General features: G+C 38.3%; 1 protein-coding gene across 1 annotated transcript in view; it reads right to left on the bottom strand.

The window, feature by feature from the left end:
* Positions 1–23,911, bottom strand: part of nup210 (nucleoporin 210) — a 123,258-nt gene that overhangs the window by 82,691 nt on the left and 16,656 nt on the right. The window contains exons 2-5 of the mRNA XM_062969969.1: positions 20,321–20,457; positions 17,507–17,638; positions 13,409–13,505; positions 5,646–5,796 (exon numbers count right to left, since the gene is read on the bottom strand). Of these exons, the coding sequence (XP_062826039.1) occupies positions 5,646–5,796; positions 13,409–13,505; positions 17,507–17,638; positions 20,321–20,457 (517 nt within the window). The remainder of the gene's footprint in view (positions 1–5,645; positions 5,797–13,408; positions 13,506–17,506; positions 17,639–20,320; positions 20,458–23,911) is intronic.

Raw genomic sequence — 23,911 nt, 5'->3', positions numbered from 1 at the left:
CAGAGTAGAAAATTGTTTTTTTTTTTGTTCCATCACCTGATACACTTACTTCCCTCCCTCCCTCCCTCCCTCTGTAGGTGTATGAAACCCTTAATTCCCAACAGTAAAAAAGTATTTTTTTACTAAAAGTATTTTTGCTAAAAGTATTTTTAAAGATTTTCGATGACATTGTCTCCTGTTATTCCTGTTACATCATGATTTTAGGAGATCTAGGCCTCATATCAATGTTTGCACTGCACTCAATGTTTGAAGATTTTAAACTTCCAAATACTTCCTTTAATATGACTGCAGAATAATTAGAATATATCAGCAATGTACATGTACTATTTTTTAAAAATCATTTAGATAATACAGGAGATAAAATGTAAGAAGTGTGTAACACATATGAACAAAGGAATATACATACATGTCTCAACATATCATAGGCAATCCCATGTGGTCGATCTACTTGCACACATATAAACATGGAAGTATTGACAAATTAAGCAAAAACATGTATTTTTTTAAAATGCTCACCATTTTGGAATTGCTCTGGAAAAGAAAACAATTAGCACCTATTCACATCGCTGTTGATAACTCATACAATTTTATTTACTTTTTTAAGACCAATTTATCCAAAAAGACCTACTGGTATTTTGTTCAATTATTCTATTATTATTGAAGGCCGACATTTACTGAGAGTGTTCCAAAATTGTTATTTTAAAAGTTATTCATGAGTAATTGCTTAGCAGGGATAAATGAAACCATTCTTCATTGATATTTTAGTCATGGTGAGTTTTTACTACTGAAAAGGGGATGGTAGCAACAATACATTTAAGCAACCCACGGAAGCCTTCCATCTGGCCTGATGGTGCCCACGCTCATAATACTGTGTGGGTTTTCAGTCTGCTGCCCAGCTGATTAATTATCATTTATGATGGGAATATCAGCATGGAGAAAATTAGTCTCCCTTTGCACTTTCCTCTCATGCATATTACATTCTGTACCAGCCATCAAACAATTGTTCACCAGGCTGTGCACCATTTAAATGGGGACCATATGTAGAGAGACATCTTCATATACCTCTCTCCATTTAAATGCTGCAACTTCCCCCGCTACCTGCATGGTGTCACTAATATAATTCTTAGCACCATGCTTCTGGAGGCAGGAAATGTTCAATGAGATTTCAATATACAGAGAACAAGGAGTGTAAATCACTTTGAGAAGTGTGTGGGAAGAGTGGATGGGGGATGAATGAGTATGTGTTTCTTTGACTGCCTAACGGTGTCAGTGTCTCTGTGTTATTGAATCCCCAAATGTCTACAATGTTGCATGTGGTCCATAGGAACAAAGAAGATCCCTGTTATAAAATGATAACAAGCCTCATTAAATTGCTAAAAATTAAACCTGAGTGCAAATTATATTCAGTTTTTAAACTATTGCTAACTTTGAAACTATTTTCTACTACAACTGAAAAACTGTGTAGACTAGAATTCACTGTAGACATGTGCTTGGCTACCTTTGTAACAAGTTCTGAAACTCCAACTGGTTCAAAATATGGCAGCCAGATTGGTCACAGGGACATCCAGGAGTGAGTATATTACACCTATCTTGAAGTCACTCCACTGGCTGCCAATTAGTTTCCAGGAAACGTACAAGGTGGTGGTTTTGACCTTTAATGCCCTACATGGTTTGGGTTCATATTACCTACAGGATCACCTTCTCCTGTACAATCCATCCCAAACACTGAGGTCCTCAGCTCAATAGAACCCGACTGGCCACCATCACCTAGAGGACCTTTTCACCTGCTGCCCCAAGACTGTGGAATGACCTGCTGGAAGAGTTCTGACAGCTAAATTAGCTAAACGAGCTGTCAGAATTTAGAAACCAACTAAAGATCTATCTTTTCTTGCAGGCCTACCCAGCCAGTTTTAAGCATGAATTTTAAACTCGTGTTTTGTGTTTAATCTCTCTTCTTTGTATTTTAATATGTATTTTTATAGAAATACATTTTAATATGTGTATTTATATAATTTTACAATGTTTATGTGTTTTAATTATACTATAACACACCTTGAGCTACGGGGAAAGGCAGATAAGAAATAAAATTATTGTTGTTGTTGTTATTGTTACTATTATTATTCTAAGGGAAAACAAATCTGAAAATGAGTAACCACATTACTTTTAATTAAGGATTATTGGTCCTCCACTGGTTTCTTTCCACAAACTGATAGGTCTTGACGTTTTCCAAAAGAAAATCCTGCCCCTGATCCCAGATGGCAGCCTCACAGGATAATACAGATCACTGACAATGAAGAAGTGTCAGCCAGATCTCCATCTGCCACTGACTGAAAACCTGGAAATAGTTTGATGTGGTTGTTTTTGTTGTACATCATACTGACATATTTTGGGCCTTTACTCCCATTAAGTTTGTGGGATATAATGAATTTTCAAACACTTTGCCTTCTTTCCTAGGCTAAACCAGGAGTTCTCAAACTTTTTCAGCCACAAAGCCCTTTTTGAAGCAAAAGTATCTTGTAGAGCCTCAAGAAATGTTTATATATTACATTACATTATATATGATATTATATGAACAATGGCCTCAAACTACAGGAAAGGAGGAGGAAAAGTCTCTGTGGTGAGGAAGCCAAAGAAAAAAAAAGGCTTTTTTGGGGGGAGGGAGGAAGGGGAAACGGCTTTTGATGGTGAGGGAGATGGGGAAAGGGGAGAAGCAGGAAAGAGGTGGGAAAGCTTGGAGGGGAGGAGGAGGGAACTGAGGAGCCTCTCACTTTGAGAACAGCTGGGTTTGGATAATAAATAAATAATAAATAAATAAAAGTATCAATAACTGCAGTATGTCTCCTCTCTGCATAATGCATGGTGTAGTAGTCTGAGCATTAGATTAGGATGCAGGAAGGCCAGAATTCCGATCCCTGCTTATAGATGGAAACTACTTAATTAAGTCATTTTCTCTTAGTGCAGTGGTTCTCAACTTGGGGTCCCCAGATGTTTATGGCCTACAACTCCCAGAAATCCCAGCCAGTTTACCAGCTGTTAGGATTTATGTGACTTGAAGGCCAAAAACATCTGTGGACCCCAGGTTGAGAACCACTGTATTAGTGAGAGGCAATGGCAATCTTTCTCTGAATAAATCTCGCCAAGAAAACAGTGGGTCCACATGGAAGAAATCAATACTAAGGCTTTTTTTTCTGCTCAGCAACGCTGTGAATGATGCTGTTGCTGAGAGAAGCTGTAACATGGACCCACGTAACCCAGATTTTCAACTGTTCAAGAACTGCATGGTGAATGGCTCAAGGAGAAGTGGGCAGAGCTCAGAAGGAACAGGAATTGATAAAATGTATCAAAATTAATACGTCAGGATTTTTTTAAGGTAAAGTATTATATTTATTACAATAAAATGTTTAACATTAAATTTGTCTCAAAGTTCTATAAGAATTAATTAATTACACTTGGCCCTCCATATCAATGGATTCTGCACCCACAAATTCGATCATCCATGGCTTGAAAATATTTAAAATATATATCCAAATGCGAACATTGATTTTGTCATTTTACATAGGGGATACTATTTTACTATGCCATTGTATATAATGGGTTCTGAGGAACCGTGGATTGTGGTATCCATGGGCGGACCTGGAACCAAACCCAGTAGATACAAGGAAGCACTGTAATTGCGATTTGACTAAACTTATTTGAATGAATTAAATGTGGCTGTATTAATTACAATTAATGTAGGATTAAAAGTAATTCAGGATAGAATACATTTAATTCATTTTGGAATGTTAGATAATTGCAGAATTAATTAAATCCTTAATCAACCTTGTAGAGCATGAACTCTATATTTGTGCAGAGTAGCACAAACAGAAGCAGTGACAGGAGAAGCAGCATCAACTGGCTGCTAACATTTGATATGTTGGCACAACCAAGGTTTTATTGCAAATAATTTTTTTCTGTTTGAATCAATATAACTGAACACATCAATCAATTGTAAAATTAAGGTTCACAAATAAAAGGCTTCCTATTCGAATTATTTAAGGTAATTGACTATGTTGATTATATTGGGAAAAAGTAACACCACCCCTCCATTAGTTCACCAATTGTGCTTTGTTAATGCTAGTCAATTACAATGTTAATACATTTAGAAAGCTATTACTGAATTGTAACACTGATTTTCCAGGCAGGGGTTAAATGTAATTTTTTTCTAGGGTTCTTGGAGATCTTCAAAGAGGGCAGTTTGCTGGGCAAACATGGCAGTGTGTTCCTTTTATCTACCATTGTATAGACTAAATGCCACTATTGAAACATAATGGAAGAAGAGTTTTTTTCTTAATAAATGTATGTAACATTGAATTTTAAAAATCAGCATTAGTAGAACTGCTTCTATTTCTTCCTCAGTATCAATATTGTGCTAGTCCTAGACTCTAGGGGAAAAGAGCCCTTTTAATACCCACTTTTTAGAATCTTCAGCAGTATTTTTACACATTATGCACATTCCATTTCTTACTATTTCATAATTTCCTGATATCAGTGCCCCTTGAAAAACTCTCAATATATTCAAATGATTTCTAAAGGATAAGTACTATGAAAATTATTAAATAGCCTAATACCTAAAAGCATTGGATCCCATCTGATACTGGAAGCTAAGCAGGATAAGTTCTACTTAGTCCTTGGATGGGAGGTACTGTATGCTACATCTGAGGAAAAAATTGTCAGAAACACCTCTGAATATTCCTTCCCCAAAAAGATCATATGAAAATCATGGAGTCATTGTAAGTCTATAGCCAATTTGAGTCTATAGCCATCTTGAAGGCACACAGACTCAACTGCTTTATAAACTTTCAGTGGCCAGGTTAAGTCAACAAATGATATTAACAAAGGGATCACATAAGTGTATTTCCAGGCAAAGTAGGACAAACGTACATAAATCCACATTTTGCATGGTAATCACTGGGTTATGTAAAGTACACCTTAAAAATGTATTCTGTTTATTCAACTTCCAGAAATAACATTTAGTAGACTTCCGATTTTAATTAATACTCTATTCACATTATGATATGAATACCTGAGTGTTTAGTTTTTGGAACATATTCACCAGTAAGGAAAAACACTATGTGATTTCAATTATTTATGTTATCAGTTTTCACTAAAGGAGGAGTTATTTTTAATTTTTATTTATCAGTTTTCACTAAAGGAGGAGTTTTTTAAAAAATTTTATTTTATTAGTTGACTTCCAACAATATGAACAACATAAATATACACAGTTCTGCCTATCATATTCAACCAGAAGAGGATCCTTTAAAAATGTTGATGCTGGCATCGCAAAACTCACATTTGTTATTTGTGCTAATATTTATCTGCCTGGCATCTGAATATTCAGAGGGACTGTAATATGCAGAAAACAATGCATCATTTTTACAGTTATTAATCTTTGTCAAGACAAAGCTTAGGCGTCTATACTCTTTACTAAGAAAAATCAAGAAATGAACATAGCCAATAGTCAATTCAGGCAATTGCCTGTAGAAATATTTCTGGAGAGAATAATTGCATGAACTTCTTCTAAAGGAGTTCCTCCAAATCCTGGCAATCTGCAGAGAGGAAAAGATCACATCATGGAGTTGAAGGGAAGCCTGTAGTAAGCTACTTACCTTATAAACAGGTTCCTGGATTCTTGCTTTTAGTTTTGAACTCCCTGTTTTCATCCCAGATACTAATACAATGTCTCCTTGTCTAGCAACTTTTTCCATCTCTAATATATACGAAGGTGGTATATATGTTGATTCTGAGAACTTCAGGATCCTATATAAATGATTAATAACATGCTTGATATTAATTTTGATATTAGTAAGGAATATAACATTAGCTAGTCATCCCAAGTTGTAAAAAATGTGAAGCATTTAGTGCTGAGCTTAAGAGTGCTTTCAATTTGACACCATGAAGAACATGCAGTTTAGGAAATGCAAAAGGGAGTCAGTATTGCAGACTCCCTTCAAATGGAAATGTCATCTCCTTAAAGGGCTTTCCAAGGCCCTGAAGTAGGTGATTCAAAGCACCTTGAACCATTTTGGCTACCACACCACAGATATACACACACCTTGGAAATCCCTAAGTATTTTAGTATTCTGTACAAAGAGCTGCCAGACAAATGTCTGAATGTTTTGTTTGAGAAAATGAAACAAAGCAATTTAGGAAACCACTGTTTCCTAAAAGTAATAAAAAGCTTTGTTGCTGGATACCTGAAAGGGCAGCTCGCTTTGATATCAGCCTCCATAGATGTCAAGAATTTAATTAAGAACCTGCTCTGGGCATGTTCTCCTTCAAAATGATGGGTGGTATAAAAAGATTTTTGGACTTTAAAATAAAATATAACATTTTATATGGAAAAGTGGTACAAAAGATATGCAACTGAATTTTAAGATATGCTAATTGTTTGTTGAGAACTAATCTGGATTCGTGGGAACACTGGAAGCTTTCCTTTACCTACGTTACATACGAGAAAGAATTCAACTGACTGGTCCCCAAAAGTTATTCATCATGACTAATTATTTTATATTTAATAATCTGCTGTTAGCTTTTATTCTTTCTTCCAAGAACTCTCCTTAGTTCACTTTTCTATCTCATAACAACTCCAATGTTTTTGCCCAAATTCTCTCTCTTTCCTCCACTACCCTTCTTTCAAAAGTGAATCTTAGCTCTCATAATACCGAAATTTTGGTTTGCTCTTCTTTCCCCCTACTCCATGCAAAAAAACCCATGCATCACCAACCAAGGTTCATTTAGGGGTAATGTTCTGCAGATATACATTGTATCTTACCCAAGTGAAAAAAATTCAGCATACAATGCTGTCTTAATACAGCTCTGAAGAATTCCAGTAATTCAATATAAAATGAGATATCCTGAAGTTTGGCATTCAGCTTACATAGATGTGCTCACTGCAGAACACTCTTTTCTACAAGCATATTTGCTATGGGTTTGTTTTATTATTCTGTAGCCACATGTATTTGGTCCTAAATATTTTTTACCATATAGTGCAGACATTTGAGGTTATTTTTCCTCAAGCCTACATGAGCACATGTGCTTTCAAGTCACCTGTTGACTTACAGCAACCCCACAAATGGCTACGGGTCTATTAATTTGTATTTTTGTGGTTATTCATTTTTTTATCATTATACTCTTTGAGGTACTTACTTGTGATCAACCCTGAAGACTGAATTTTAATGAATTATGTATCTCAGATACATAATTCACCCAAATGCAAATGGATTTAAGTTTTATTTATTTCAGTGTGGAAGAGATGTGTAAATGCTCAGCCTTTTTACTGTAAGTTTTAGGACATGGCCTTTGTTTCAGATGTCATCTTCCTCCTTTTAAAACCAAATTGTGAACCTAAGTTGAACTTTGTATTTACTATTCCTCTGCTTCTTTATGATCGATATACTTAATGTTCTACTTGGCCGTAATCAAGGACATTTGTTAATATGAGGGGAATACGATTCAGTGTTTTATGTACTCTTTGGATATGGCCAGAAAGACTCAAGTATATAGGAAAAGTAGTTTGGAAGCTCAGTGAAAATTAAACAAATGAAATGCCTGTTGTTTCATTTATTATGATGGATAGTAAGCAAATTAGGATATACAAATACATTCAGGTTCATTGAAGACCCATTTTGAAAGTGTCAGTATCAATAACAGGGCTATAGCAAGACATGAGAGGACTGATGTGAAAAATATTGAAAGAGATACTGCTTCTGGGTACCATTTAAAGCTGATAAATTTCAACCAAAATGGAAAATGATACTCACAATTATGTTTCAAAGCAGTGAAATATGTTTTTTTTCAGGAGAGGAAAACACAAAAGAAGTATTCCTTCTTGTAACCATTTTGCATAGCTAGTACCTACAGTTTAACCTTATCCAGATAAAGTATATGAGCCAAACAGATCAGCTGAGCTTACAATTCTGGGGTTAACAGGTTTTAGAAATATACCTCAATAACCATATCTGAGGGCCCTACAAAGGACACCCCCTACATGCTTTAAAACAATTAAAGGAAACAATTTCCATTCCTATTTTTGACTTCTCATATGTTTCCTCTTAATGGCGATCGTTAAACTGATATAAGGATAATCTACCAGAAAGATAAAGCCTCCAACCAACACACTAGAGGAGCCAAGCATGAAAAGTTAATGTGGTTTAGACCCTGTGCATCCCTTTTGTCTTCACTGTGATTTCATGTCATCAGTCAATGCAAATATAATCAGTAAACTTTCAATTCATCATTTACTTATAAAATTGTAATGTTTCCCATGAGATTTAAGGTTAGAGTGGGGAGATGGAAGGAAAGGAACAAATTCTGGGGGCAAGTGAAGAGTGATTTTAGGAAAGAAGACTTTTGTGATGTATGCTCTGCTGAATGGGGGGGTGGGGTGGGGTAGTATTAGGAAATTATTTCTCTCTCACACACAAAATAGATATGCCTGAGTGGGTTTATAGAAACAGCAGTACAGAAATATGGGAGAACAGATATTCTATTCCTTTGTATTGTATTTTACAGCTTTATTATCTTGGTTATCCTTCATTTGTTTTAATTTCTGTCAGAAGGGTTGCAGAGAACATGTATTACTGGGTGGCATACAAACTCGGTAAATATAATTGCTCAGAAGTGGAACACAAGAAGAATGGTTAATGGAGATTAAACAGTCAAAATGGAGAAAGTGACTACCTTGAAATCTCTGACTAACTTTAAGAAAAATTGGGACCTGTTCATTATCTTTTCACAACAACAATGGGGACTTTTATCAACTGAAGGATTCAAGAATTAATAAAGTGTGATTTCAAGTAGAAGTATAGTTATATTATTGTTTAAAGGGGGTGGATTAATAAGGGATAATAAGCACCAGATAGAAAGGGAGAAGTTAGTAGTTTTTTAAAGAGCCGTTTAGTTGTTGTGTATAATATGTAGCTGTGTAGTAGTTTATGTGTTATTTGGTGTTTTTTCTTGAGTAGGATTTTTCTCCTAGAGTTTAAGTGCAAGTTGAATTTGAAGAAAAAGTCAGTCAACATTAATTAATTAACTTATTTATGTTACAATATTACAATGTGAACACAAGCAAAACAATGTTTTGAATTTTCAAAGAAGTTACTAGAATTATTCAGGTTGCATTATTTATTTATTTATTTAATTTATATACCACTTTTCTCCCCCAGGGGGACCCAGAGCGGTGAAATTATGCAGTGAAATTAGAATTATATCATAATCTGATTCCTTCTGAAAAAAAGCCATTGGACCTCAGTTTTCATTACAATGATGCAAACCAAGGTGTCCTTCATTTCTAGAGCACATAATTATTCCCTGAATGACTTCAGCTAGCTAACAGCATGTAGAAGAAATATCATTTAGTTTATGGTTACTTTGTGGATTAAAGTCATAGACTATACTATTGAATTGATTCAGCTTTAATTATGTGTGGTTTTTAATGGAATATGAGAGTGCTGAGAGTACTAAATTGAACATTCAATTTTTCAAAATTTAGGTTAATTAACTCATGATCTGTACTTTAGGTGCTTTCAGTTTCAATGGCAAATCAGCAATACAAAAGGTTATTTCCCACTGTATAAGCAGCTATAGTTCAAATCTGCACAACTTTTGATTCAATTAGCTGAAAACCGCTTACCAACCAGCCATGAAAGTCTAGTAGCACTTGATCCTCAGCTTTCACGCAGATCACATCTTCTCTATTTGCCTCCATTCATATCTATTTTGAGCATGAGTTGACCAGTACGACCATGTTTGTCTCTCACATTATATTCCATATGGAATGAATCAAATCATTGGGTGGTTTTGTCCATCCCCACAGGCACCATTTTGCCATGGGACTGCTCCAGTGCCCATCTGTTCTGCGCATCAACGTGGCTTCCCGCCTAGTGTGCCCTGGCCTGGCTGGCCTTGCCCGGCCGGCTGCCGGCTGGGTAAGGCCACCCAGGCCACAAGACTTGCCTGGCCAGCTGCCACAAGGCCAGGGCACGCTGGGCGGGAGGCGGGGCACTGCCCTGATGGTGCCCTGCCTCCCGCCCAGTGTGCCCTGGCCTGGCTGGCCTTGCCCGGCCAGCTGCCAGCTGGGCAAGGCCAGCCAGGCCACAAGGCCAGGGCGCACTGGGCGCGAGGCGGGGCACCATCAGGGCGGTGCCCCACCTCCCGCCCAGTGTGCCCTGGCCCCGCCTCCCACGCTGCATGGGAGGCGGGGCCAGGGCACGCTGGGCGGGAGGCGGGGCCAATCCTGGCCCCACCTCCTGCATTATTCGCCCTGGCCCCGCCTCCCATGCAGCGTGGGAGGCGGGGCCAGGGCACACTGGGTGGGAGGCGGGGCCAGGGCGCGGGAGGCGGCACCGGCGGGGGGGGGGCGCTTTTCAGCCCCGCGCTTAACATTCAAATTTATCTCCAGCCGGCCCTGTTCCTTGATGTTAACAGCCTTCCAAGGTAGACATATTCGTTTATATTTTTGAGGTCGACACCACCTACTGTCACTGCAGGACCATCTGCGAAGTTGTTTCAGAGTACTTTCATCTTTTGCATCTAATTGACCGACTTCTGAAACAAAGCTCACTAAGCATGCTGGAGGCTTCCGAGGCTATATGCTTGATTAAACCTACATTGTCGGCGAAGTACAGGTGATTAAGCCTGTGCCCATCGATTAGTATACCTTTGTCCAACCAATTACAACCTCCTATTCCAACCAATTACACTTTCCAGAGCAGCAGAAAAAAGATTAGGTGAGATGGGAACTTCTCATTCGAGAGGCATTAACATTGTTGTACATCCATTACAGCATGCTTAGATTATGTTGATGTACTCTGCCTGTACTCTTTGCTCCCTCAGACTGTTCCATATGTACTCTGGTTCCACGCTGTCAAATGCCTTCTTGTCAACAAAAGTGAGTCCAAGTGGCACCGGATATTTGCAGGCAGCTTCCAATATTCTATTAACACCCAGGATGTGATCAATGATGAAGAATGAATGTCAGAATCCAGCTTGTTCAACCGTCTGTGCCTTCTCCAATATTCTCCTAATGCAGGCTAGAATACACCTAGTGAAGACTTTGTAGATAACTGGCAGACGAATTATTGGGTGGTAGTTCTTCAGATCTTCTTTGTCTCCTTTCTTAAATAAGAGGAGCTGTTCCAAATCTTCAGTACATGAGAGAAGCGGCAGGTGAATTCTTTGTAAAGAGGAGGTCCGCATGTTTTAAAATTCTACGGTGATATCGTCTTGACCTGGAGCCTTCCCAGCTGACATGTTTTTGATAGCCAAACAAACTTCAGACGAGAAGAAGAGAAGGGTAGTATTGGATGAAGAAGGAGGGTGAAGCTGTTATGGTAGAGCATTGTGAAATAGGCCTGTGTAAAACAATCGCATCTCCTGCTCAATGAGAAATTTGGAAATGACTTGGTTGCCTTCACTGGTCTTTAAACATGGGATTGTCGATCTATACTTGGCCATATCATGAACAGTCTCTTTGAACTCCTTTTGGCTTCAGCTGTATAGTGACTTCTTATAATCCTTGTCCATCAGAGACTCAGTTAATTCTGGCTGTATGTGTATTTCTGCATGTTGGCTGGTAGCTTGGAATGCAAGGCCTGTGGCTGAATGTGTGAAGTTTGTTTCCAAAGGTACCAAATCCTCACCAAAACTTTAAAAAAATGAGTTATTGGTGGTAGTACATTGTTGGCTAGGAGGAGAATATTATGTACAGATCAAATCTGCCAAAATGTATCAAATCTCTTTGGTACAGGTTATAGCAAAAAAAAAAAAATGCATCACTTCAGCACAATGTTATCAATTCCTGTAAATTTGTTCAAAAGGATTTGGCACTTTTTGGAAATGGGCACCACATATATAACATTACCAGTTTTATATTCCGTGTGTCTGCTTGCTAGTACCTCATCGCTCCAAGAATTAAGTTGCAGGTTCATCAGGTCAGGTCAGCTATATATATTACAAAGATTCCAAAATGGGATCTCAGGATGCATCTTCACTGTGGTATTAATGCCGTTTAATACTATTTTAACTGCCATGGCTTACTGCTATGGAATCCTGGGATTTGCAGTCTGACGGGGCACCAAAAATCTTTGGCCGAGAAGGTTAGAGAACTTTGTAAAACTGCAACTCCGGGATTCTATAGTACTGAGCCATGGCAATTAATGTGTCAAACTACTTTAACTCCATAACGTAGAATGCTACACCTTCAAACAATATTAGAGATTGCCCTATCCTTCCAGAGATGTTGGTATGTATTGTTCACTTGACCATTTAATTACAAATGATAAAGTCATGTATGGGAATCTGCCTCAATCATAGATCTCCCATCATAAAACTAAAATAACATGGATGCTTAAGAGGACCATAAGGACATGCACCTAGGGATTATTTGTTTTTAAACGTACTTCTTGTTAGTTGATGTTGACTTCAACTTTTAGCAGGCACAATCATGGGCTGAACTACAACAATATTTGAGGTTGGAAAACATATTTTTGGATTGAAACTCCCATAATCCCCCATGATATGGAATGTTTTAAAAAACATTTTAAAAATGTCTGTTGAGCCTATATGGGTCGGAAGGAAAGACTCTTAGGTCCAGGTTTCCACATGCCCAATTTACTTGTGCTACTGCAAGGTATTTTGAGCAGGGTTTTAATATAAGAAAATGGCACAATACTTTTGAGGATGGATATAACTAGACAGCTAATTTCAATTGCCTGAAGCAAGATATCAAACTCTGTGGAATTCCCATTCCTCAGAAAACTCTACCTGTGTAATATCTACAATTATTGTAGCTGTTAAAGACACAGGAGCTTCATGAGAAAAATACATAGTTTAGAAGTGATAAAGAAACGGGATCACAAAATGCACAAAACATCTTGGGCTAAATATTTTGCACTCCTGCATTACATATCAAAGAGAGAAAGAAAGAACAATGCAACAAGTTCCATTTTCTATATAGAAAGCAAGTCTGAAAGCACTGTTTCTGAGGGGGAAAGTGGCAGTGCATATGCACTGGTTAACCTTTTCATGACCCATCACATATATGCATAATGAGGAAACAATATGCAAATGTGATTGCCTGAATTGGGGAATCTGGGTAGAGGAAAAGAACAGAGAGAGGAAAAAAACGGAGAAAGAACACAAGAGAAACAGCATGGGAAGGGGGTGGGATAAGGCAGTCTGTAATCCAGGCAAGACTGATATAGATTGACTAGGTACCAGGGAAGAGAGAAAGGGGAAGAGATCAAGAAAAACAGAACATCTGCACAAAATGAAAGAGGTGGGGGAAAAGGTCAGGATGAATAATAGGGTGAGGTACATCAGGTATTTTTGGTAATGCATAAAAGAAAAAATGTAACAAAAAAAGGCTTACCGGAGTGCATTGTGAGAATCTGAGAATTCATTCATTTCTGGACCTTTCATGACCATCCACTCAAAAGCAACTCCTGCCAAAGTGCTAAAAGTGTTTCCTTTAAATAATTCAAGAAACTAAGTATCAGAATTGCAATATATACTTTTCAAACCTCGGAACAGGCATCACATCTTAAATGCTTGGGAATTACAAGGAGCAGGAAAGAGAATCTTACAAAATAAGAGGAATGAATTTAACCTACAGTCAAAGAAGGTTGTACAGTAGAGTCTCACTTATCCAAGCTAAACGAGCCGGCAGAAGCTTGGATAAGCGAATATCTTGGATAATAAGGAGGGATTAAGGAAAAGCCTATTAAACATCAAATTAGGTTATGATTTTATAAATTAAGCACCAAAACATCATGTTATAGAACAAATTTGACAGAAAAAGTAGTTCAATATGCAGTACTGTTATGTTGTAATTATTGTATTTATGAATTTAGCACCAAAATATCACAATATATTGAAAACATTGACTACAAAAATGGCTTGGATAATCCAGAGGCTTGGATAAGCGAGGTTTGGATAAGTGAGACTCTACTGTAATACTAACATTAATTGCGGAGTTGAAATATGAAATCAGACCACTGGTAACCTACCAAAAAGAAGGAAACAATTTCTACACAAAATGCTATGATGCCAGGACCTGTGAGGAACTGAAATAGTGGCTATGGAAAATAACCTGTGGCTTAGATGCAGCCTATCAATACACCATTCAACGGTAGGAGGTGAAATATGAAGTATATGATCATTTAACAGTACAGTTTTTCATTCAACACTGCTTTCAGAGCCTTACAATTTGTGAAGGATGTGACAAGTAAATGAAGTTTAATATGTAGATGCTCTACATCTGATATCTGGCTTTTACAAACCAAGTACTCTTCCTTGTGCTCTTCAGTATGCTGTTAGTAAGAAACTACGCATGCCAGAATGTTCTCATTTTCCTAGCTACTTATAACAAACTACTTGCAAGTATTTACTTTGTTTCCAATTACTTATGGGAAACAAATTGGATACTTCAAGAAAAAGGCTACACTTGCCCTGCAAAAGATGGTTGTAACATCTGAACTCTCTTGCAAACCTTGCTATAAGATTGCTAGAGTAAGTCTTGGCTTTTTCTCTGAAATCTTGAGTTTCACTATCTTATAAACATCAATTAAATTATCTAACATCAATCTCCATGTGGTAGAATCATAGAGTTGGAAGAGACCTTGTGGGCCATCCAATCCAACCCCCTGCCAAGAAGCAGGAAAATCTCATTCAAAGCACCCCTGACAGATGGCCATCCAGCCTATGCTTAAAAGCCTCCAAAGAAGGAGCCTCTACTAGAGTCCAGGGCAGAAAGTTCAGTGCTGAGCAGTTCTCACAGTTAGGAAGTTCTTCCTAATGTTCAGGTGGAATCTCCTTTCCTGTAGTTTGAAGCCATTGTACTGCGTCCTAGTCTGCAGGGCAGCAAAAAACAAGCCTGCTCCCTCCTCCCTATGACTTCCCTTAGGTAGAGGAAATAGTATTTTTTAAAAAATAATTATTCAGAACTAGCTTTTTTCTTCACTCCCAGTTCATCTCCCTGCAACGTTAATTCGATGGAATAGTTTTAATAGAAAACATACATTACTTATCAGTAATGAACTTTTAAAAGAGAAGAATGAAGTGGCATCCTTTCCATCTCTATACAAGATTGTTTTTAAAGTGCTTTTCAAGTAATTTCTAACGTAGTGACCATAAGGCAATTCTATCATGGAATTTTTTTTGGCTAGATTTCTTTGGGAAGGGAGCATTTGCACTTGCTTTCCTCTAAGGTTGGGAGAATGTGGCTTGCCCAAGGTCATTCAGTAAGTTTTTATGGCTAAATGGACATTCAAACCCTAGGCTCCAGAATCCTAATTCAATGTTCAACTACTATACTGTGCTGGATCTCTTTTTGAGACTTTCACATTAAAAGTTGAGATAAGAGTGCAAGGAAGAGCATGGTTGTCTGTGTCTAACTTGGAAAAGAATAGAAATGAATTGAAGAATGAAATTGAAATTCTTGAGTGTGTCAGTCGTGTAGCCTACAGAAATTGTGACTGCAGTTCAAAGCATTCCTTCCAAGTGGCTACATTGACAAGGGCTTCAGGGATCTGCATGCAACCTAACGTTCAAAGAGTTGCCTGTATCCTCCTCGTGCTATCATACTCAGCTGAGAATAACCCAGCAAACTTGGTAGTACAGTAGAGTTCCGGTTATCCGAGTTAAACAAGCGGGCCGCATCTCGGATAGCCGGATCTCTTGCATAATAGGGAGGCCCAGCCTAAGGAAACCCAGGACGCACTGCTGTTTAGCAACGTACTCCTTGTTTCCCCAAAGCCTCAGTCAGGTCCTTACTGAAGGGAGGAAACCCTTCGGTAAAGGGCTGAGACTGGGGAAATGCGGAACAACGCCTCCGTGTTTGCCCAGGCAAGCGTCTTTACTAAAGGGAAGAGTTTTCTCTTCTCTCCCATTAACGCAGCGATTGCGGGGTGCTTCCTCCTCCCTCTCCCTCTCCTTCTCTCGAATTCGAGAGAAGGAGAGGGAGAGGGAGGGGCATCTCTGGCGGTGCCTCGGATGATACAGAGCCTCGGTTAACCGGAGCTCGGTTAACCGGGTCTCTACTGTACTTAACTTCTGAATAGGTATGTAGATAATTGTGTTGTTAATCTAAAATACCCTAAACTGAAACAATTTAGTAGGCTGGTGTATTCACAAATGGTTTGACTATATCCCTTAATGTTATCCTGTTCATTAGTTACTTCCAAAGCAGAAATGGATGTTTCAATCACATGGTTTTATAATTAAACAATAACAAAAATTTGGAGCCTCTGGTGGCACAGTGGGTTAGACTGCTGAGCTGCTGAACTTGCTGACTGAAAGGTCAGTGGTTCAAATCTGGGGAGTGGGATGAACAAGGGTATTGTATACAAGATGTACAATCATAATTGGTTGTTTTCATGACACATGAAGTCACACTCCAAGGCTAAGAACAAATCTTCTCACAATGTTGCTGAAACAAAGGGAAAGCAAATGGAATAGTTTTTTGGTGGAGAGAATTGCAATAGCACTGAAGCTGCAGATTTGCAGCAGGCACCATGCAAAACTTAAATTCCTGCTGTGACATTAGCCACAGCAGTCTCACAACAGTCTCACAACACATGTACTACAAGAACACCATGTTCAGGTACCAGCTTGACTCTTTTTGAAATCAAAGCAAATATTCTTCAAAGCAGCTTTACTTACTGATATGAGGACATACTCATCAATCCAATTAATGAACAAGAATCTCTCTTATTTGTTATTGATTGGCTGTGCAAATGCTATTATTTGCTTCATCTCCACTCCTCATTTCCATCTTCAAGACAGTACACAGATGGAAGTGTTTTCTAGCAGTTTTATCATCTATGTGAGCATTTTCCTTTCCTGAAAAAGCCAGAGTTGGCCTTGGATAATCTTACTTTGATCACTTCTGAATTAATTATAGTGCACTTTACTTTCAACTCTCAGAGAAGAATCCTGAGGTGTTTCAGTTGGTTCAAAATGGGATTGACAGGATTATTACTGGAACCATATGATTAGATCATGTTACATTAATAATCAAATACAGAGGTGAGGAAAGTGCCACCCACAATTTTCATGTAGTTCCTCAAGGCTGTTTCAAGGCCCCTACCCTCTATTTTTTCAAATTTTCAAACTACCTCTTCTTTCTTTTAGAATGCTCTTGTTTGCACATAAAAAAACACTATTGTGGACAGAAGGCATTTTATGTCCTGTAATACTGGGATACTGGAATTCTCACTAGTATCAGAAAGTCTCCTAAATCAAGACACATAGTGAAAGTATTTTCATCTAACTAGATAGAAATAAATGTATTTGAAGAATGATTAGCTTAAAATCACTTGACTAATGTTATCAATGATTTTGGATTTATAAAAGAAAAATATTAAGTTTGCATAAAATGTAACTACCATTTGGGACTTCCAGTTCACCCTAACATTGAATAAATTCATAGAATTAAGTGCTTAGTTGGATAGATCAGAATGACTCATACCTTCAGAGTCTAATGCTTGGATTTTCAATTGCAGTGGTGAATCCTCTAGATACAGTTCTTTTGTAGTTGACACAATGTGGATCTCATGAATGATATCAACTATAGCATCACAGCGAAGCACCTGGCCAGTCACTGAATAAGATATAAGAAAATAACAAATGAAATAACCCTGCTGGTCTCAAGAACCAATGTTACTTTTATGATGGCTTCATGTCTGTTTTAAATGTGTTTGGTTAGCAAACCGTTATTTTAAGCATTAAGTATCAAGCCATATATTGAAAACAAAAACCAACACTGCTATAGCCTGACACCAGAAAAATAAGCAGAGGAATGAGCATGATGTTCAACATATGTTCAGTAACAAGAGTCTCTTGTTTTAATTCTTTATTAAGAACATGGGACTTCTTATGCCTATGTTCTCCTATTGCGTACAGGTTTAGATCCAGTGGGGCTATGACAGAAGGATAGACTCAAAGTGACATTTCTACTTCCCATCACCTCAACCAGTAAAAAGCCTCTCATGAGGACTAAGACCTTTTGACTGGCGTGCATTTTGTTTCAGGAGACTAAAGATGAATAGTCCTTAATTTAATTGGGGTACAACCTATGGCCAGGGGGGGTTCTGGTGCCTCTGTCAGGATTTTGCCCTAAAATATAAAATCCTACACACCATAATCATCATAATAAACTGTGGCATGTTCTTGGTGGTATGGGGATACCAAGTCACCGTGTCTGTCTCCTGAGAAATCTGTATAAAGACCAAGTAGCCACAGTAAGAACAGACGACGGAACAACAGACTGGTTCAAGATTGGGAAAGGAGTACGGCAGGGCTGCATACTTTCACCCTACCTAGTCAACTTGTATGCAGAACACATCATGCGACGTGCGGGGCTTGACGATTCAAAGGCCGGAGTTAAAGTTGCTGGAAAAAACATTAACAACCTTAGATGTGCAGATGATACCACTCTGATGGCCGAAAGTGAGGAAGAGCTGAGGAGCCTTATCATCAAGGTGAAAGAAGAAAGTGCAAAAGCTGAGTTGCAGTTAAACATCAAGAAAACCAAGATCATGGCAACCACACCTATTGATAACTGGCAAATAGAAGGAGAAAACGTGGAGGCAGTGACAGACTTCATATTTCTAGGCATGAAGATCACTGCAGATGTAGACTGCAGCCAGGAAATCAGAAGATGTTTACTTTTTGGGAGGAGGGCAATGGCCAACCTTGATAAAATGGTGAAGAGCAGAGACATCACACTGGCAACGAAGGTCCGCATAGTCAAAGCAATGGTATTCCCCATAGTAACCTATGGTTGTGAGAGCTAGACCATAAGGAAGGCTGAGCGAAGGAAGATAAACGCTTTTGAATTTTGGTGCTGGAGGAAAATTCTGAGAGTGCCTTGGACTGCAAGAAGATCCAACCAGCCCATCCTCCAGGAAATAATGCCCAACTGCTCACTGGAGGGAAGTATATTAGAGGCAAAGTTGAAGTATTTTGGCCACATCATGAGAAGACAGGAAAGCCTGGAAAAGATCATGATGCTGGGAAAAATGGAAGGAAAAAGGAAGAGAGGCCGACCAAGGGTGAGATGGATGGATGGTATCCTTGAAGTGACTGGCTTAACCTTGAAGGAACTGGGGGCGGTGACGGCCGACAGGGAGCTCTGGCGTGGACAGGTCCATGAGTTCACGAAGAGTCGGAAACTACTATGAGACTGAGCAGCAGAACACACCACTACACCCCTTGGTCCTGAGGAGAGATCTTTTGAGAAACTTGGGAAACTATCAGGAGGTTGAAGTCACTACTTGTCTGGTATTCCTCTGGATCCAGGTCACTTTGCTCAATTTTTAGGAGAGAAAATATCAGGGTGAACATTCTAATTATGCTCAATGATCAGCAAAATCCCTTTATGGTGTTTGAACTCACCTTAAAGTAAGTCATACTCCACACAGATGAAAAATACTATGGATGTTTTTTTTTGGGGGGGGGGGGACGGCGGCGGGGGGGCGGATACAATATATGAGTTCCAGGTGCTGGTTTTCTGTACTGCACACTTTTAAGGCAAAACCAGTCATCACCAGCTACCAATCTTATTGTCTTCATATTTCATTACATTCCCACACAATAAATTAGTCCAAAATAAACTAGCTCATGCACAAATGAATTACTTGGTCTTTTCTAGCAATATAACTTATGAGTAAATGAAAAATAGTTATATGGAAAATTTTGAACTGAATATATTTTCAATTTCATCTTTCTCCTATAATCTATTTTTTCATTTTAGTTTGCATTCTCAGCTGACTTTATGTATTAAATTCTTTCCCTGCTTTCTACACTTTTTCTTTTAGCAGACAAAAAGCATTTTACTCCATCCTGTTATTTAGTAATACCTCGCTGCTTTTCTTTCCACTATGTGCATAGATCAAGCCACCTCTTCTTTTCCATCTCCATGGGATGCATTTGCCTGAAGTGACTAACTTATTATCTCACTATCAAATAGTAGAAAATCTTGGGTTCAGAAGCTTCTTTTCAGAAAAAAAAACACACACACAATCAATATGGGAAAGAGGTTATGCTTGCCAATAAAAATGAACAGGAGGCACGGGTGAACTATATTTCATATATTTCATTTTGAATTCTATATTCTTCTCCTTAACAATTTAAAATTTCACACACACACTGTTAGTGTATCCATTAAGATGCTCATGGGAATTGGTATAAAATGTACAGATTCTACTATACCATAGAATTTTCTCAGATAAAACCTTCTAAAACATTTCTGTACAAGAAGGGAGCAGAATACTGTACTCACAAATATCTTCAGCCAAAATAATACTTGTTAGACGTGATACTTGGGATGATTTCGCCTGAACAATAGCCTTCTGTGAACACTGGCGGTCATCTTTTTCTATAGCTTCTATGCTGGCCACCTCTGGTCTGGTAGAAGTCCTTTTAAAAAAAACAATGAGCTTTTATTTTTTACAAGTACTGGAATATAGCTTAAGTATAATTTCATTAAATGGCTTGATTTTTAATTGTTACAAAGCTTTTTGTGCTTTTAAGAGAGTTTTACAAAACATTGCATAATGTCATGCGGCTTTTGTTGCCATCTTAACATTGAACTTGTTTTCCATCTCTGTCCTGCTGCAGCTATGGATCTGTCTCTCTCCCTGGTGCCCAGGCCCTCTCCCCATTCCCCTTTCTGCCATCCCCTCCTTTCCATTAATACCCACCCCCAAAACAAACAAACTAACTAACAAAGAGAGAACCAGGGTGGTGAATCCCATTGCTGCTGCTTTCTGTCTGTGCATCTTCACTAAGTCACTGCAGGGCTGATTTCAGAATTCATCTGTACTTTTTAACACATGAGTACCAGCAATTTAAGCAGGTATTCATGTCTAAAAAACCATTCCAATCATTATTCATTTTACCAGCTGGAAGACTTCATGATTAAAATTATATATGTTAATGAAAGATATTCAGAAATAGTAAAATTAACATACAGGCAAGTAGCATAGCGCAGTGGTTTGAGCACTGGACTACAACTATGGAGATCAGCGTTTCAATTCCTACTTAATATAGAAACCCACTGGTTAACAAGTCACATTTTCTCAGACTCAGAGGAAGACAATGATAAACCCCGCTGAAAATCTTGCCAAGAAAACCCTATGAAAGTTTCGTCTTAGGATTGTCAGGTTTAGTGCACAACAAACATCATTATAACTAACAAGAAACACTGTATATTATGTCAGATATGTAATTCCATATTACGTCCTTGATATAGGACCTCAGTCATATTTGACAAGTTAAAATGGAAACATTCAAAAACTCCCAGGTTATAGAATATTCTGCAAATGTTTGTTCTTGAGAAATGTATACAATTAAAAAGTTTATATATCAGTCAAAACAATGTGAACATATTTGATAAATACACAGCTTCCAGTTGTTGAAAAACTCTTGCTAGGATCTTAAACATAGCAATTTCGGGATACAATTTGTTTTCAACTACTTTTAAATTATTACAATATATTATTGAATATTCTGTTTCTACTTTAACCATGATATGTACTTATTTGTTTCAGTTTCCAGGATATAACTGGATAATAGCTCCTTACAAAGGCCATACCCAGGAGAAAATATTTACTTTTCTCTCCATGTGATTATATTGCCTTATATAATGTCACAGGAAATTAATGCAAACAAATATAATGCAATAATATATAATATACAAATATAATGCAAACAAAGATCTAAGAAAAGAAGTTGAAATACATGTGTTGGATGAAGACTTGTCAGGCCCAGGATCAGCAAGATGCAAAGAAATCTGTCTCCATAACAAAGGCAAATTGCTAAAGAAGCTCTGCGAAAATTTGGATTCTAGGGAAGGTGAGAAGTCCATGTTCTGGTTAGCCAAGGCACAAAATTGATCCACTCAAGACGACATATCAGTACCATCAAGTCTGCTAACAACACCGTCCTCCGTTGCCCCACCAATGTCTTGGAGAAGTGGCAACAGCACTTCAATATAATTTCTAACGAAGAGTTCCCACATCCACCTATCCAGTCTGCAGCCATTATAGAAGAATTTGTCCTACAAATTACAATGTACAAAGTCAAGCAAGCTCTTACAAAAATGAAGTTAAATAAGGCTATCGGTCCAGAGGACTTGCCAGCAGATGTTTGGAGGCTGTTGGGAAACTGAGACTGTGAGTGGCTCGCTGAGCTTTTCAACAGGATCATCGCTGAGGGAAAGACACCAGACAGCTGGCAGATAAGTGTGACTGTGCCCATCTGAAAGGGGAAAGGAGATTTTGCTATCTGCTCTTTGTATAGACCAATCTGCTCTGTCACACTATGAAGATCTTTGAGCACATTCTAGATAATTGGTTGAAATATATCATCATGAAGATAGCAAATCAGTGCGGTTTTGTAAAGGAATGTGGGACCACCAACACAATTCATGCCACCAGGCTTTTGATTGAAAAACATAGGGAGAAGAATCGTAACATTCACACCATATTTCTAGATGTTGAGAAGGCATTTGACTGGGTTCCACGTGATCTTTTATGGATGCCGTTGAGATCACAATGAGTACCAGAAGAATACATACAGTGGATGAAGATGCTGTACGCGAATCTGACAAGTTCTTTATGTGTGGTAAGATGCACAGCAGGAATCAGCAAGCTTTTCCCCGTTCGAGTTGGAATTCATCAAGGATTGGCTTTGTCACCATTGCTGCTCATACTATGCATGATCACCAGAGACATAAACAGGTGTCCTTGGACGCTACTGTATGGCGATGATGTTATATTAGTCAGTGAGTTGCAGACTCAGGTGCAAGTGTGGAAAAAATCATCTGCAATATTTCAGATTATGGTTCAACAGCTCAAAAACTGAGAACAGGGAATGTGGACCAACAGTAGAGGATGGCTCCATCAATATCACTAACCTCAACAAAGTGACCAGTTTTAAATAAGTCGGCTCAAAGATCACCTCCACCAGCGAAGTACTGTTCGATGCTCACACATGTGTAAATGCCACATGGATGTGGTGGAGAGCAATGACAGGTGTAATGTGTGACAAGAAGATCCCAATCTGCCAAAAATTAAAAATCTACAGGATGGTGGTGAGATCGGTCGTTTTGTATGCCACTGAATGCTGGCTAACCACTAATGCCATCAAGCAAACTCTGCACACTATGAAAACGTGGATGCTCAAGTGGTCAATGGGTATTACCCCGAAGGACAGGATTCCAAACAATAAAGTGTGCTCCATCTTTGGAGTTACTCCAATCACTGGGAAGATGAAGGAATCTTGTCTGAGATGGTTTAGACATATGCAACGAAGTGACAAAACTTCTGTGGCTAAAACCACACTAAATATGGAAGTTGCAGGTGATAGGCCACGTGGCAGACCTAAAACGCACTAACTCAACAATCTGAAAAGTGATATGGCTGAAGCAAGGCTCACAATGAGAGATGCGACCAATAGGAACAAGCAGAGAACAAGAAGCAAACAAGAAGTTTCTGTGAATTTGTGGGACAAACGCTAGGAAGAAGAAGAAGGTCACAGGAATTTAAAGCCAATATCAAAGACTCATGACATAGTTCTGCAGCTCATATATTTTAATAGTTGTCCACATGTTCAGAGAAAACAGTTGTGGTATGTTAGGCTATTTTTCCTTTCTTTGGAAATTATGTTCTGAAAAAAATACTCTCTGATAGCCTAGGGGAAAAATTTGATGCAGTTTACTTATGTTTCTGAAGTTGAGTTGACTATACACTTAAGCTGATATTTTCCACATGTATGAAGGAAATATGATGCTTTGGGCCACCATCACCATTAATTTTTAAATCATGCCTTTTCCCCAAGACTAGGACACAAGGTGGTTTACACATTTGCA

The sequence above is a fragment of the Anolis carolinensis genome, chromosome 2 (genome assembly GCF_035594765.1).
Source record: "Anolis carolinensis isolate JA03-04 chromosome 2, rAnoCar3.1.pri, whole genome shotgun sequence".
Classification (NCBI taxonomy): Eukaryota; Metazoa; Chordata; class Lepidosauria; order Squamata; family Dactyloidae; genus Anolis; species Anolis carolinensis.
Note: the sequence above shows the minus strand (reverse complement) of the source record. Positions and strands in the feature narration are given on the sequence as shown.